Here is a 17,414-nt window from a genome sequence, read left to right as displayed (position 1 = left end):
CTCTTACATTCAAAAGGCCTGATAAGCAGCGCCGGGTACGGCAGATTACCTTCCGGACCTACACAGCACAAGGAGTTTTATTCACCAAAGGGATAGTTGTGGTTTTTAACTCCTTTGCATTACTGCTCATTGTGTAGGGCCAGCTCTAAAAGTATCTCCAGTGTGAAGGCTTGAGCGGGCCCTGTATAATGCATTAATCAGTGGGTGAAGAGATTTTGAGAAATCTTGCTGATTTAACTATACAATATACAGGGCTATCCAAGCTCTTTCTGTAGCCGAAACTTGCTAAAGTTAGTCTGCCTTCACAGAGTATAACAAAGCCAGAAAGCTGGAACACAACTCTCCCTTTAGTGAATAGACAATAGGGAGTCAGCATTATGTAGGTCTATCTAGGCAAAGGCATAGAGCTCCAACTCCCCTGCGATTAATGGTTAGTTGGAGAACATTAGTACCTGGCCTTTGACACTGTATACGCCATAGGACTCCTGTCTGCAACATATGCCTCTGCAACCAACACCATGACCCTATAATAAACTCTACTCACTTTTGGTAGGCTCTAGCACTGGCTCAGTGAAGGTTCTGGGGGGTTTAACGAGACCCCCCTGTGCACACACACAAAGTGCCCTTGTTGGTTTCAATGAGAATGCTTTCCAACCACTGATTGGCAGTCAATCAGTGTAATGAATATGGAACCATGGAGGGCACATTGCATTGAAGCTTCTCATGAAGGTGATTCATTTATTATTACTTTAATGGGTTAAATTAGTAAGTATATATATATATGTGCTTAGAAATGTATTTTATATGCATCCATTGTTGATGAGGCTACACGTGAAACTGGAGTGTCGCTTCAGTGGTATATGTGCTGTCAAGTTGCACCAAACGTTCATGGTTTGAACCTTCTGTGGTTTGTTTTATTCAGCATGTAGAACGGGGCTTTGCTGGGGATAATTGAATAAAAGTATAATTTCTGCAAGCAGCACACGCTGGTAATTCTACGCAAACTGCTTATTTCCTTTACAGTACATCTGGCTTCTAAAACATCACATCTAAAGAAACACATTTAACGATTACTAAACAAAATGTTACTTGTTAATGACATGAGTCAGCAAGTTTCCTAGAAGACCTGTTTACTAATGTCTTCTGAAAAAAGCTCTGAAAATTAGCAATAAAAGCATTGGTTAATTAATGTCACTTCGGTATTTTCAAACATGAGCGTTCCACAGCTGAGTGAACCAATACTTCTTCGTCGGTGTTCCTTCTATGTATTGTAGGGGAAAGTATCGCAAACGGCAATAAAACAGATTAAAATACTATGTTTAAATTGTGAGAAGAGCACTGTTATAGTGTTAACAACCTTCTGTCTTTGCCTGTCTATACACACCTGGTCTATGAGACCAAATCCATATGCATTATCATATTAATTATTATTAATTATCAGTATCATTAGGAAAACCAGATCTCTGATGGAGTACCAATAACCCGACCTAAACTTCTCCCTTGGTAACATCGCTAAATTGATCAGTTGACTTGATCAGATCTTGACTCTTAGAGTTCTATTCATGCATGATGCCAAAACTCCCTTGCCCTACTTAATTAACTAGGAATTAACATTTTGAGATACTTTCCTTTCATTCAGAATGTGAGAGTGTCTAATTAGATACATAATTACATAACATCAGAGTATAGCCATTTCGTCACTTTTGTCTGCGTTTCTAGTCTGTTGATAGACGGAGTTGTATTTCCCAAAGTGTAGGCAAGGTAATTATGCATTGTTTCCATGCGATTCTGGTGATTGACATCTCTGCTTCGTGTTGCATTCGGCACCGCATTTTATATCTCCGATGTGTGGATCTCATGAGTAATTCTATATCTTCTTTAATGAAGGCACACATCTGCCAGAAAATATTAAACTGTACCCTCCATGATAAAAAAAAAACAACAAAAAAAAAAAACTTTCCACTACTCTGTACAGCTTAAAAATAAAAAAATCTGTCCTGTCTGCATTTTTTAATAAAACATTACTACATCTACTGTTTTTTATTAACGTTTTTATCTGCATCTACACTACTATTCAAAAGTTTGGGGTCTCATAGAAAAGTCCTTGTTTTTGAAAAGCAACATCAATGGATCAGAAATCCAGCGCAGATGTTAATGTTGTAGATAACTATTGTAGCTGGAAACAGCTGATTTTTAATGGAACATCTTCATAGGACAAGAGTTGACAAATTTGGTTTGGACCTAGGAGTCAGCCAAAAAAAGATAAGAACCAGCATTTTTTTCTCCCCTTCAATCATGTTTTATTTTCATGGCGCCTGGGGTTTGACAAGACACGCCATAAACTAACATACATTCACACACTCTAACACCATACGTTAACAAACGCACGCTAACATTCTACGCTCATGTACATACATGCTAACACCACACATTAATACACACACACACTCTAACAATATATGCGGACACACACACTCAGGCTAACAAAAACACCATACAAGCTAGCACCACACTCTTATACACATGCATATAAGTACACTGGCTAACACTATACATATATAGAGTATGGGGTATTGGATTAACAATGGCAAATCGCTAAACCCTGGGCACCAGGAAGTGGTTTCTAGTTGTCATGGCGACCTGGCACCCAGGGTCTCTCCCTGTCCTAGACCATTTATCACTCTCATCACTCCCACTCTCTCGTGTTACAATGGCACGTTGTGTTCGCTAATCCAAGGTTAAGTTTAAAAGGCTTAATTGATCATTAGAAAACCTTTGTAAATTATGTTCCATAAGTGACCCCAAACTTTTGACCAGTTGTGTAGCTCCTTGAGCTTTATAACTTGTTAAAACTTGATAATGAGTTTTTTTTTTTTCTTTTTTGCGTTTGCCTGCCTTAAACAATACACCGTTTTATTCTTGAGTCTTAACTGCTGAAATATTGTCTTTGTAATAATGTAATAATCTTAACTTTTTGTTGCTACATGGAAGACATTGCTGTCGGCCCTTAACAATTCAAGATTTGCATGATCTAAAGCTAGAGTCCTCAAAGCGTCTCACTGCTTTGTCAGATGTGACGACATTGTAATGTATGGTATAATGGACTCATGCAGCGGTGAGAGAAGACAGTCTTACAGGTTTAAAAGTTCTCTCTCTACCATCTTAGATCCGACGCTGAAGGTCTGGGGAAACCCAACATTTCTGTGACATTTACACCACGTTAACCACTGCTCAGTTTATACACCTGTCTCTTCTGTGTTGTGTGCAGCAGACTGATGTATATCGTATTCCCGTATAATGAATATAAAACAATGTTGAGAGTTTTGAACTATTTCACCATCACCAAGAATTGTCTTAAGTTTGATAATGTTAACGAGACTTAAACCAGATAAATGGATTGTCCAAAGAAAGAAGAAAAAGAGAGTAGTTGCAGAAGCAAATATCTTATAATATCTTAGTGCCATGGAACATAAAAAGCCAGAAATCAGTTTGTATCTCCCACCTCCCAACGAAGGCACGGTATTATAACTCTGGAATTAGAATGTCCAGTGGAAGTAGTAACTCGAGACCCTTGTGGCCTCAACATCTCTTGAAACAGAACGTGGCTCTCCATTTGTTGGATTCCCCTTTGGCTTCAAGACATCATCACCCCTAAAGAAACTTACCAACCACCCAACCAAATCCACGCTGAAGCCTAAAGTTCTCATATTCCAGATAGTGTGATACATTAAAGCCTTTCATTCCATTTGACATTGAAGAGCATTAGAAGTCCGCGTCTTTGCCAAGAACCAAAGTTTCGAAAACTGCCAAAAGTCAAGTGCCTAGAGTCTTTTAAACGTAAGCGAGACAGACCCAGTAATAAGCTCCCTGTTCTGCAGCCTACATAGTAACAAACACAGTGCTGTTTTGAGCCTCTCTCTTTTTTTACTGTCAGAGTTTCTTCTATTATATTTATCTTACAATTTGCCGTGGGGTGAAGTTATTAAGTTTTAGCAGCAGCCATCTATCAAGTTCACAAGTTAACACGATAAAGGCTCTGTGCCGCTCTGATCCGGGGAATGATGAGCCTCACACGGTAATTAACTAAATGAGAAAGTTAAATCTTACTCGAGAGCTCCAAGAGATGAAAGAGAGGTGTTTGTCAGTTTCTCTGTGGAAATTAGAAGCGGTTTTCTGCAATTCCCCATACTGCTGCTCTGTCATATTTTACATAACCACTGGGAAAACGTCTCGTAATTAGTGCTGTCACCGAGACTTTTTTTTTTTCTGCTGAAGGATGTTAGAATAATTCATTAGGTTATCAAGAAAGGCTTATGTCCCGAAATGATTAGCACGGTGAAATTTAAACCATTAACGGTAACAAGTTTAACGCTCGCTGCAGTGCCGAGGTACCCGGGTTATGTTTGCGCGTCTCTCAATAATTTCTTATAATTAAACATTATGATTGTTCCCTTTCGCAGCGCGCCGGATGATTGCTACTTTGTAAGCACCCGTTATTTTATCTTTTCAAATTTGCAATGGCAAAACACTTTTGGGAGGGCTTTTTTTTTTATTGCGTTTTCACGAAGCAGAAAAGTTAAAGGGCTAAACAAAAAAAATCTATACCGCAGCGCTTATGGAAGCTCCTATTCTAAAATTCAGTTGGCTGATGTCATCGTGATATCTTTTTTGGCTGATTATGTTACGGAAATAGCAAAACCAAGCCCTCATTTTCTGGCAGCAGGCTTCCAGGATGCCAGATGAGCCGCCTATCTTCTGTTTGAAGTCCATTTACCTTTACTATTAGAGGGCCGGTTGTGGTAGAGATTGTATGGTGGAAATCCAAGCAGATCTGAGCATTCCACGCATAATAATTAAAAACCTTTTCCAAGCCCCAGAAGTGGAAGATTATCCAAAATGTACGTGGAGAACAAAGTACCGGTCAGATGTCATCTTGAAAACCTTTAGAAGAGAAATATGGACATAAAGCCCTTCAGAGCATGTTTTGGTTCAGAAAAATCCTAAATATCAGTACGATTGATCTATGGCTGTTTGGACTACAAATGAGTAGAATAACATCACGCTGATTTAAATCATGATTAGGTGTTCGTGGAAAAATGGTGGAGCGCCACACCAAAAGTAAATGTTCAAAAAGGTCTTTCAGGAAGGTTTTTGATGGCTTTGAAAGTACAAACGGTACATACATAATGCGCTCGTATTGTAACAAACCTTTTGTAATAGTGTTTTACGATATAATTGATTTTTAGGATTGCTTCCTGAATCTGTGTTATATGGACAATATTGTAGGTCACTGTTTTAGGTTGCTGCAGAGTCTGTATGCCCGATATCCTTTTTCTATAGCGTCGCGTTGCACTTTGCTCCTGAATTAAGTCTGATTGAATCTGACATGCTTCTGAAGCAAGTGTATATGTAACAGTGTGCAGCTGCTACAATATGTTCTCATTTACTTTTCTGTTATTTACTTACTTTGGGTTTAGTGTCTGAATTGGAGACTGTCACAATGATATTCTGGTGCAAACTACTTTTACAATGTGTCAAATCCATTAGCTTACACCTTTGAGGTACGGTGATACTTGGCCATTAGCAGCGTCCTAGAGCAGTAGAAAAAAAAAAAAGAAAGATCAAATACAATGGAAACCATCAATACGTCTAATATATATATATATATTAAATAATTACGTTATTAAATATATGGTTTTATGAAGATATGCAGAACCTATTGCCCCTGATGATGATGCTGTTAAAATGTAATCATAACTATCGTTAAAAAAACGCCCCCTTGATCTTTTTGTTTTTCAAAAATCAGATTTGTTTTTCCTATAAAATGCTATCCACAATGGGAAAACTTAAATATTTCTTTTTTACACTGAATTTTTATGCTTTTTTTTATTTTATGTTTTCAGTTGCGGTATAATTACAGCGCTGCCATATATCAAAACCAAAATGCAAGTCTGTCTAGCGTAAGAAGGGTTTTATCCTGTGGCTCCTGTCTTAGTTAACATTTTGAATGGCCGAAAAAACAAAACACTTGTGGAATATTAATTACCATATGCAGAAACGCTCGCATTAGGCTCGCCAGGGATGTTCTTATCACCCGTTGCTTGTGGTTGTATCCGAAAGCAATACATTATCCAAATAAATGAACGAGCTGAGCCCTAGAGCCAGTAACCTTTCTGGAGAATCATTTTACCTAGGGAGCCCGTGCATAAATATTTAACATGCATTCCATTTTTACACGTGTCTAGGTGCTGTCTTACGGGTCCCAAGTACAAAAACAAGAGTGGTAGAGGAGGATATATCTGATTATGGATGCTACCGGTTCTTGGACTCGCAAATCATTACGGTTTCACTTAAGGGACACAAGGACTCCTGTTCTCATCTTATTCGCACTTGAGTCGTTAAGCGCGTGCTTACCCATATACATGGCTTACCCCTATTTTGATAGGATTGTCATTTTTTCCGCTCTGCATTTAATAAGCAACAGAGAAAGAACCATGAACGCCAGAAAAAACATTACGGAATTGGGGTTAACGTTTGTTGGTCAGATAGACTAACCCATTAAAGAGGTTATATCGAGATCAGCGCAGCAGGGAGAGGCGTTACCTCTTTTTGAGATTACCAAGACATAGTTACAAATCTGTTTATACATTATGAATTCCACTCGTGTTCATCCACCCTACGGTTTTGTGTGTGCATGGTGCATGTGGAATGGTGGAAGGGTCTGACCCAGACCTTAAGATGTCCTAAGCAACATGATTTGGGTAGCCTAAACCAGGGCTCTGCAAGCCCCAGACTCCAGGTCACCATCTCCACTAGGGATTGCATCCTGGGATCTAGAATTTGCTGTCCTGTACCGGTGCTCTGAATGCCAGAGATTTGCCTCCCTGTTGACTGGATTTGCGTGATTATATCTCCCTTGGTTAGGTTTACTCCAGGAAGGGAGAGAACTTTAGAACAGTAGAACAGGAGATTAAATAGTTATGAGTTTTTTTGGCACCAGCTCCTGGTTTCTGGGATATCTCTTCTAATGCCATCTATGTTTCTATTTAGAGTCCAAAACAAATGAATGCATTAAGATCTGTGAACAAATATTACCCAGCAGTTGACCTTACATTTGTTGTTGCGACTTAGTTTTCATGACCCTCGGCCAACAAAAAAAAACACATTCGTATGAAAGATGGCCAGCCGCAACTTGGCGTCCATTGCTTTTAGGTATTATTGGCTGGAACCTATTACTCATATTGCGATTAGTGTCTACGCAGTGTCTGTATACTGTACACTTTAATTTGCTGCACCAGCTACTGTATCTGTAATTGAAAGTTAGATCGTAAAATCTATTCTCTAACACTACTGTCATTAACATCCTAGATTGCTATCATCACTAAAACTCTCTGAAGCATTTCCCACAGCCATCGAACTCTGTGACCTGTTTTATCAGTTAAATGGTGCCTACCCCTCTAGCAAGGAAACCATACATTATCCCTTTCACTACCTGTCATACAAACAGGGTGTTGGCAAATAGTATTTCATCAGCATCAAGTAGGACTTCACTAAATGATCCATTGCCCAGAAAGTGTCTGCATCAAAGGCACAGTAACACTTTCGAGAATCGTAAGCCTTTCCAGGAAAAAAAACACTTCCTTTTGCCTGTTATATTATACATTCACATCGGTTTAAGGGGAGCTGTGGCCTTTTTTACCTTGTAGGATACCTAACCTTGTTTAGAGCCGTTCCTTGCAATGCTACACAATTTATAAACTATAGCCCGTGACTATATTGTCTGCTTCCATATTAAAATTGCCTCCTCTGTTCATCTCAAAAAGGCTGAGATATAGCAGAATTTGCATATTTAATACATTTCCTGTACTGAGGTTCTCTCCCTTCTCCTCGCCCACCCTTTACAAAGGCTGTCTGAACCACTCAACAACAATCAGCAACTTAATGGGGGGAGAGATAACGAAGGAGGAAAATCATGCAAATCCACAGGGTGCTCCAGGTGGCATAATTAAAAGGGGATTACAAATTCCTATATATGTATTATGTTAATTAGTAAACAATTCCATTTAGTGTATCACACAGTAAAATATAGGATATTGGAAAAGTAACCGATCCACTTTAAACTCCTAAAGTCTTTCAAAGCAGGTTTTCCTTAGGATATATAACACTTTCTCATTAATGTGCGATATCATTTCTGATTACATGCAAATGAAAAAAAAAAAAGCTTAATAGTGCACTTTATGCATTTGTGTTAAATGATAAGTAGAGCCAAGCATACTTGGGGCGGCCATAAGGCTATCCCGAGTATCTGATCCGGATTGTTGCTTGAAGTCAGGCTGGCATTGTTCCCATCTGCAATCACTGTTTGTTTCTTTGCTGTCTTCCACCTAAGCGTCTTCATAGCCCTTCGCTAAATTATTGCAGCCCTCACTGCGGAAGGACAAGAAATTCATATGCGTACATTAAAGTGTCACTCGGCTTTCCCATTTAACCGCCTCTTGTATTTTATGCCCGGCTCCAGCATGGATGATAATGTCCTCTCGGAGTTCCTTGCGACGATGTGTGGCTGTTCACAGACTGACAGTAGCAAATGGATATTCTCCGTCGGCCAATTTATATGTCTGAATCTTTTTTCCCCCTGTTGCGAAGCAGATGCATTTCCTGAATTTATGTGTGTCAAGACAGTATCATGTGCTATTGTTTTTTTTTTATGTTTTTTTATATATATATGTTTTTTTTTTATTTTATTTTAGACAAAACTTGTCAATGGCAACTCAAGCATGATTATGTCCAAGCAGCGGAAGCTTTCAGCTAACTACGAGAAGGAGAAGGAGCTATGCGTGAAGTATTTTGAACAGTGGTCGGAGTGTGATCAGGTGGACTTCGTGGAACATCTGATTTCTCGAATGTGTCACTACCAGCACGGGCACATCAACACATACCTTAAACCGATGTTACAAAGGGATTTCATCACTGCGCTTCCAGGTAAAATCACATCCATACCGGGCTTTGTACAAGAAAAACAACAAAAGCATGCTCACTCCTGGGTTCGTGTTACATTCGTGGCCCCGTAATATCCGTGGTGTGTGGGCAATGATGTTCCACAAACCACTGCTAGAGCAAGAACCTGGGCTTAGTTTTTTATTTATTTATTTTTCTGTAAATGCACATTATTCAAAAATCAAAAAGCTTGTCCCCAAACGCACCTTTGTCACAACAGATCACTGGCCAAGCCTATCCGGACCATGCACAATCATTCAATAAAGCAGTGGGTAGGTAGAACTGTGTCGAGGGAGCACAGAAAGGATCCAGAAACATTGTCTAAAGGACTGAGCTGTGGCATGTCCTGGATGCACGTTTCTTCCCTTTGCCATTCCTCAAAGTTTAAAAAAACTGTGTTTGTTTGTTTATATATATATATATATATATATATATATACACGCGCACACTCACTCACTATATGGACAAAAATATTGGGACACCTGACCATTATCCCAACAGGGACTTTGATGATGACTTTGCATTCTAAATACACAGACATTAATATGTAGTTGGTCCCACTTTGCAGTCATAACAGCTTCCACTCTTCTAGGAAGAAGGATTTTGGGGTGTTTCTGTGTGATTTTTTTCCCCCATTCATACATAGGGTATTTGTTAGGTCAGCCACTGATGTTGGATAAGACGCCTGGCTCGCAATCTCTGTCCTAGTTCCTTGAACCTTGATAAAGGCTCATTGAGAGCCGAAATGTTGGACCTTTACAAAAACCAACAAACGTTCTAAAAAGAAGACCCGCTGAGTGCATCAACTTTATTTGCATGCTGTGTATATATACATCTATATATATATATATATATATATATATATATATATATATATATATATATAATCTATATATAAGCAAAAACATTTTCATGTGATTTATTTTCTGTTCTTCCAAATTTGTTTTAGAAACAAATCATTTTATTTTGCTCATGTCTGTCAGAATAATTTGTAAGAGTAAGCTGGTAATTTGAAGACACTAAATTGATTGAAGCAAAGTGCACATGAGTTTCTTCTGGGCTGATCAGAATCAGATGATGGTGAGCGTCAGCATGTGACTCCTGCCTGCGGTGTGCTCTGCGCGGGTACAGTCACTAAATTCTGGAGGCCGGGAGGCTGACACTGTCCGCTATTCTCCAGATCTTGTGGTCACGCCACTGAAATCTGACATTTACAGCAATAACTCAACTTTTTTTTCTTTCTTTCTTTCTTTCTACGCCACTACGGCAGAACAGTCTCACGCCGAGGTTATTAGTCCGGCTATCTTTTTTCTGTAGGCAGTTGTTCCTTTGAGAATAAAGTGTAGATTAGACCCGAGTGGGTGGTTAAGAATTTTCATTGCAAAAGCCATCTATTCTAAAGAGCGTATGACGAACCCCCTGCCGTCCTTAAATGTAAATCCAATAATACGTCCAACGTGGCGTTAATCAAGCTTCCGGACCGTTCATTGTGTTTTGAGGTTATTTCTTGCTTGTTCTTCTCAAACCATAAATTGCTGTTTGATTAGCGGGGTTCTCGTGACCGCAGACTTTGTTTTGGAATATTCTTTGTTAGACATGTATTTTATCTTTATATATTATCTTATGGATTCATAAGTTTAGTGGTAGGTTACCTCTTTAGGCTATAACAGTGGGGCATTCCTGCTTAAGCACAGGTGTTATGGCTTTTATCCTCACATATAAGAATAGAACCGTATCATTTTCATGTAGAGTCTTTTAGAATAAACCCTTATCTTAGTGCTTTTATTTATATATTATTTACACAGCTTACAGTCCATGCATTCAAAGGGTCTGACAAAACAATAACTGACAGACTAAGACAAACTGATACATTAGTTGTAGAGCCGGCTCGCAAGCTTACAGGTTTCTTTTATTATTTTAGTTTTGTTCATGCACGGAGGTGTGTAGATGAACCTATTTGGCCCGATACAAACCAATTCTCTAAATACCCCTTTTTCTTCCAGCTCGTGGATTAGACCATATAGCGGAGAACATACTTTCCTACCTCGACGCCAGATCTTTATGTGCTGCCGAGCTGGTGTGCAAGGAGTGGTACCGAGTGACGTCCGATGGCATGCTGTGGAAGAAACTCATAGAGAGAATGGTGCGGACCGACTCTCTTTGGAGGGGGCTAGCAGAGAGAAGAGGATGGTAAGCAAATACATCGCTCGGCTTTTTGTCTTTTTAATTCTGTGTCCGTCGCGTTCACTGCTTACCAAGCAATATATTCCCTGTTTTCCTTATAAAAGGCTGCTCTGCAGACTCAAACATTGTCGGATATTTTAATTTCAAACATTAATATTCATTTGCCGTCTGGGACTCGGCCTTAAAAACGCGAGTGGCTGAATCCACTCCAAACGTAGAATTAATAAGATCGGTTCATACTCATCTATTCTGCGCCTGGCTGATGGGAGTTGTAACAAAGTAACAGCTGGGGAGCTGCCTAGAGGTGGGTTTCCCATTAAGCCACGCTTGGCAAGAGCCTAGGGACACCAGCGAGTTGGGAGGCTCCTGGCCAACATCTGCCACAGCTGCAGGTTAAAACTAAAGCAGGTTCTCAGTTCAGTCCTATAGATTTGTTGAGAACCCCAGGGCTGAGAGCTCCCGGCCTCCGAGAATATGGCGTAGAAACTTCTTCTGCCCCTTAGCGATGCGGTTTGTACTTGTGATGAGCAGGTGGGCAGATATCCTGTACTTGGGGGGGGGGTCACATGAAAGATGCCCCAAGGTTACTCTGCATGCAGCATGTTGGCAGGTTTTGAAGCGTTCTTTGGCTGAGCATGCTGGGAGCTGTAGTGCTCTGGCACTGCAGCCTAGAAATATGGTGGGTGGTCTTGTGTTTTAACACAGCGTTGCAGTCGCTATGCTTGGGGACAGTAAGGCCGGACCATCATTTTTTATATGAAAAGCGTTCATCTTGGGTTAAAGTGCTAGCGTCCAGAAGGATAACTATTATCATCTCGGATACCCAGAAGGTTAACGTTCGTTTTTCCGAAGCGAGGAAGGCGCCTTCACTGAATCTGCCAGTATTAAACTGTTTCTGCACTGTCTTATGGGCCTACCGAGCCCTATTACATGGATCCCAGAGCCACAAAGCAGTCAGGTTTTTAGAATCTCCTCTGTAAATATGAATGAGGAAATTTGCATTGAACCATCTTTCTTAGAGCTCTAACTTATCCTAAGACGCCCCATTACTTTAAGACACAAGCTGCCTGTGTAACAGATGATGAGCCAATGTTCATTCTTATTTATTGCTGGTCCTACTTTCACTCATGATTTACTGAATCGCTGCCACGTAAAAGTTTTTTTTGTGGTGGTTTTCCACAATAGATGAGTGAATATATATAGATGAGTGGATATATATATATATATACACACACACACACACAAAACGAAATACAAAATATTTTGTAAAGTTTAACAAAGCATGTCAGTAACATACATGAATATGGTAAATGCGCCTCCTCACCTTTGCTTCTTTTACTCTATTATTAATCGTCCTACTCGCAGAATTGAAAGCAAATGTATTGATCCACAAAAAAAGACAACGTAGTATTCATGTTTTTTTACATTTCTTATTATTATGAAAGCGATTTTTTTATATACACCTACGTAAAGTAGAATATATTTAAGCTGAACCTTCACTAGGAGTTACTGAGCTCAGTGGGTTGGTGCATGTTATTTAAACGTAGAATCTGACGGCAGATGAGAACCGTTCGGCCCGTCTAGCCACCCGTTTTCCTGATGTAAAGACAGGAGCCATATGCGTATCCCATGCGTGTTTAAATATCCTCACTGTATTAACTTCTACCACTTCAAATGGGACCCTGTTCCCCTTATCCACCCCTTCTCTAAAACTTTCTTACATTACATATAAGCATGCCTGGGAACTTCTTCACTTCGGCTACCCAGAGCCTTCCCTTGCGGGACGCGGCCAGGACTGACCGCTGACGTCGGTGGGTGGTCCTGCTGATGTCGCCGGGCAACACCTCCTTCTAAAGGGGAAATGGGTGGGGAGTGGTGCGTGCCAAGCCCCCGCGACCCGGAGGCGGTGCTTTACCTGGAGATCTTCGGGTAAAACCCGGAGAGTTCTCAGGAATGCATATAAGCCTCTGACCATCTAGTTTGAGATCTCCTTCTAACATTTCTCCACCTCTGAAATAAACTCCCCTCCTGTACTTTGTTAAATCTCTTTATAAATCTCTTTAAATGTTTTTATTACCCCCCTCTCTTCAGTCCTCAAAATGTATAGCTTTGAGACGGGATTGGGGGAGCAGTAGATTAGAGACATTTAAATACATTACAGTACCAGGGCAAGAAAGGCTATCCCTCAAATCAGAGGGTAGTGGATAACTGAAGAAGCCTTGCAGCAGAAGCGGTAGAGTTTAATACAGTGAGAGAATTCACTGTCTATTTAATATGGATAAGACAAAGCAGGACCCACGTAAAAGAGGCAAACTTTTACATTTGGTCAGAAATACGGATCAGTAGACTATGTAGACTTCTGTAATTTCCCATTTTAAATGTTTATTCACACTTTCTAGCCTATATGGATCAGTAAATCTGGTACGGAGAGTTTTAGCAACTATAACTCGGCGCTGTCTAATTTATACGTTATATTTCGGGAAATATGTAAAATATTTTACCAAATATCCTATTTTTATGTTTATGAAGAAACTTGTTGCACTTGTTCCCGATGAATCAATAGGATTTTGCATTTCACCCGGTTCACGTGGCAGGACCCAGATTTAGCTGTTTTAATACTCGTAGAGATTATGGGAAAATGAGATTACTATATCACGGAAGACCTATATATTCCGTCGCAGACGTGTGCTACGTGATATCCCCGCGCAGTCACTCGCTTATTGTTTGTAGTATGTTTTTACATTAAAATGACAAGGTATTTGGGATACAGTCATGGGGCAAAATGAAAGCATAAATATTGCCTGTGAGTGTAGTTTAACACTATAGAGCAGGGTATGAGTTGGCTGGGGGTATTGGCAGGGATTGTAGATGTCACATACCTGCCGTGTGTCCCGCTTCTCCAAACAGCTAAACTGGTTCTGAAATGCGTCTCCGATCAAAGTATCATTTTCCAGATCATCACTGATTGTATTTTTTTTACAGCTGTGTATATTGTTAATTTGTGATTTATTTTTTTTATTAAAGAAAAAAAACTTTAATTTTCTGTTTTGCTGGATGTGGGATCTATCATTTTAGTGCTTCTTCACCCGAAGATATTTGTCGTGATAGGGTTACAGAGGAACCGCACATCTCCAGATTCTTACACGATGTGCTGAGTATGTAACACATTTCTTCTTGAGCTGTGAGTAGGATTGAAATGCGACGTTCATGGAGAGATCAGGGGACGAAGGATAATTTACATGGATTGGGGACATAACGTATACATGAATAACGCAAAAACGGAATAGTAAATCAAGATAGCGTAATTCTTTAAGTAGCCCCCAAACATTTCGGGTGCTCGAAGCAGGACACCCTACTTGGGGCGCATTAGTTGGGGTCCAGGTAAGCGAAAACTATGAAGCTCTATTGCTGTGCCCAGCTTTGATACATCTCAAGGTGGCTGCATAAGGGTTACGAATGATGTCTATACTGCTTCACCACAGATTTAGATCAATTTCACAGCTTGGTGGCTGGTCTCTGACCTCCGCAACTGACCCATCATCCCCGTGTTGCCCGCAAAACAGGCGGTTTGGTGGGACTGTGCCGAAAAACCAAGACACTTGGGAGGTATAAGAGCAAGCTGACCAGCGTGCTCACTGAAAGCTTGATTCAAGGGCCACAGATCGTACACTAGGAAGATGTGGGAGGTTTGCTGATCGGAGCTCTTGAGAGTAGATCTTGTCATCAGATAGCTCAACGTCCTTGGTTTTTCTGTAGCTCTGAAATAAGTATTTACAATGGAGACTTGTGGGTTGGGGTAACAGGAATCCCATGCGCTGACAGGGGCATATGATTTATAGGCAGTTATGGGTTCGCTGGGAATGCGTTTGGAAAGAATGAATGTTCTTGTTTGTCAGCCAACTTGGAGTGTGATCATCTAAACTGAGTGTGAGTGAAAAGGCATATACCGGTATGTACCGTTCTATCAATGTATACATTTACATCGTGCATTAATACAGTAGCAGAAACTGCAGCAAAACATTCAATTTCACATAGATTTAGATTTGTATTTAGATTTTTATCTTTAGATGTGGATGACATTTAGGCTTATATGATTTGGTAACTTTTTTTTTTCTTTCCTCCAGGGGCCAATATCTATTTAAAAACAAGCCTCCTGATGGGAAAACCCCCCCAAATTCATTCTACAGAGCACTTTATCCAAAAATTATTCAAGACATAGAGGTGAGTGATGTAGAACTCTATTGCCTCCAAGAGAACCTTCAAACAAGCATGTTGGTTCCACACATTGTTGGTGATTTTTTTGCTTTAAATATAAGCTTAATGGCTATAAGTATTTTGGACATTCAGCAGCACAAGGAATGATATTTGAATGTTGTGTTTAGAAGTCTTATATTTAGCTGAGCGGGTGGAACAGCACCTTTAAATTAAGTCTAATATACAGCAGCAAAAAGTGTTGTATTGGCACGAAGTATAGTAGTGGCCCATTCCCTAGAGCAGATTCCCTTGACAGACATTTGGGTAAAGAAAACACTTGTTTCATTGACTATTCATGCCAATTATTTAAACAAGAAGGTTTTTTTGTTTGTTTTTGTATCTCTCTCCTTGCCTGGCCCCAGAGGCTCTCATCTGAGATCAGCTCAGGAGACCTGGACAATATGGACCTGTAGGTGGCCATTGAAGACCTTGGTAGAGAAAGAGGTTTAGCTGATGTTGCACAGGACAACTTGAGTGTAGTTTTTTTTTTCTTTTTATCTCTTACATCAACTCCCAGACAATAGAGTCCAACTGGCGGTGTGGGAGACATAGCTTACAAAGAATCCACTGCCGCAGCGAAACCAGCAAAGGAGTGTACTGTTTACAGTATGATGACCAGAAGATCGTAAGCGGTCTTCGAGATAACACTATCAAGGTGAGCTTGGGAAGGATGGGAAAAAAAGTGAATTACACCAACAATATCTTAGTAAAATAATGACCATACATCAGACGCATTCGCTGTTGGTAGCAGGTGACCTATAATTTTGTTTGTAACAAGTCACTTTATTATGGTCCCAAGAAAGAGACATAATTTGTTTGGTACCATAATATAATCAGGTATGGGGGACTAAATCCTGGCCCTACATGTTTTGTTTTGGGATTGTCATCTTCTTGGATCACTAGTTTTATTTTATATTTCATCCACCATGATAAAAAGGCATTATCTGGTTATTGTACTGTGCTACTTGCCATACGCTCTATGGGATTTACTCCAAAATAATACAATTGCAGCGTTGGGAATCTATGCCTGTCTGTGGGTGAAGAGCTGCTTCCAACAGAGTCTAGAGTAGTGTCTTAAGTCTCTAGGTGGGGGATGCATTTGGTTCTCCCCACTCCCACCTATGCCCCTTCACACCTCCTATAAGGATCGATAGAGGGGGAGCTCCATGCACATTAGATATTAACGTTAAATGTTTATGCTAACAAAATGTTTCTTTAGATCTGGGACAAGAACACATTGGAGTGTAAGCGAGTTCTGACTGGACATACTGGTTCTGTACTGTGCCTACAATATGACGAGAGGGTTATCATTACCGGCTCATCCGACTCCACCGTCAGGTATTCTGATTTTATAAGGCGTTTACAAAAAAAGTTAATTAAGATGAGTTAAGGTACAGCTGTCAGTGAGTTGCGGTTTCAAATCTCTCATTTCATCATTCATAATAAAGCGCCAGCGCTAGCTGATTACTCCAGAAGGGCTGAGCTGGCTCAGGGGGGGGGGGGGGGTAAATATCGAGTCCTTCTGTATGGCGAGCCACCCGAGAACTCCTGGTGCACCGATGGGCTGTTTGAAGCACTGATGACATCATCATATAACTGGCTTATCTTTGTGCAAAATTGGTGTCATGCCATTATGAAATGTTCCTGGGCAGAGCCATTTATGCCCAAGCACCAGTGTCCCATGTGTGCAATGAAATGTTTCTGTAGAAAGACACTTAGATGCCTAAATGTTTACATACATGGAGAAGTGGGGCGCTGGCATTTACTGTTACACCATCTGTATAATGTGAAATTATCTGCTGGCACGTGAGACGCTCGCATTAAATAATCTTTGTATAAACTAACCCCGGAACAAAATGTGTGGTTTTTGTACCATGGCATGCTTGTGGTCATTTACATTTCCGAAAGAGATTAAAAAGTCTCATGCTGCAGCTTCAATAATCCTAAAGTCACAAACTACAGGGAGACGAGCAAAGCCT

General features: G+C 40.2%; 1 protein-coding gene across 1 annotated transcript in view; it reads left to right on the top strand.

Annotated features, from left to right (window-relative positions):
• Window positions 1–17,414, top strand: part of BTRC (beta-transducin repeat containing E3 ubiquitin protein ligase) — a 73,838-nt gene that overhangs the window by 45,014 nt on the left and 11,410 nt on the right. Inside the window, exons 3-7 of the mRNA XM_053451340.1 lie at window positions 8,751–8,982; window positions 11,001–11,187; window positions 15,306–15,402; window positions 15,953–16,090; window positions 16,655–16,773. Of these exons, the coding sequence (XP_053307315.1) occupies window positions 8,751–8,982; window positions 11,001–11,187; window positions 15,306–15,402; window positions 15,953–16,090; window positions 16,655–16,773 (773 nt within the window). The remainder of the gene's footprint in view (window positions 1–8,750; window positions 8,983–11,000; window positions 11,188–15,305; window positions 15,403–15,952; window positions 16,091–16,654; window positions 16,774–17,414) is intronic.

This window comes from Spea bombifrons, chromosome 11 (assembly GCF_027358695.1).
Source record: "Spea bombifrons isolate aSpeBom1 chromosome 11, aSpeBom1.2.pri, whole genome shotgun sequence".
NCBI lineage: Eukaryota > Metazoa > Chordata > Amphibia > Anura > Pelobatidae > Spea > Spea bombifrons.
This window is presented reverse-complemented; position numbering and strand designations above follow the sequence as displayed.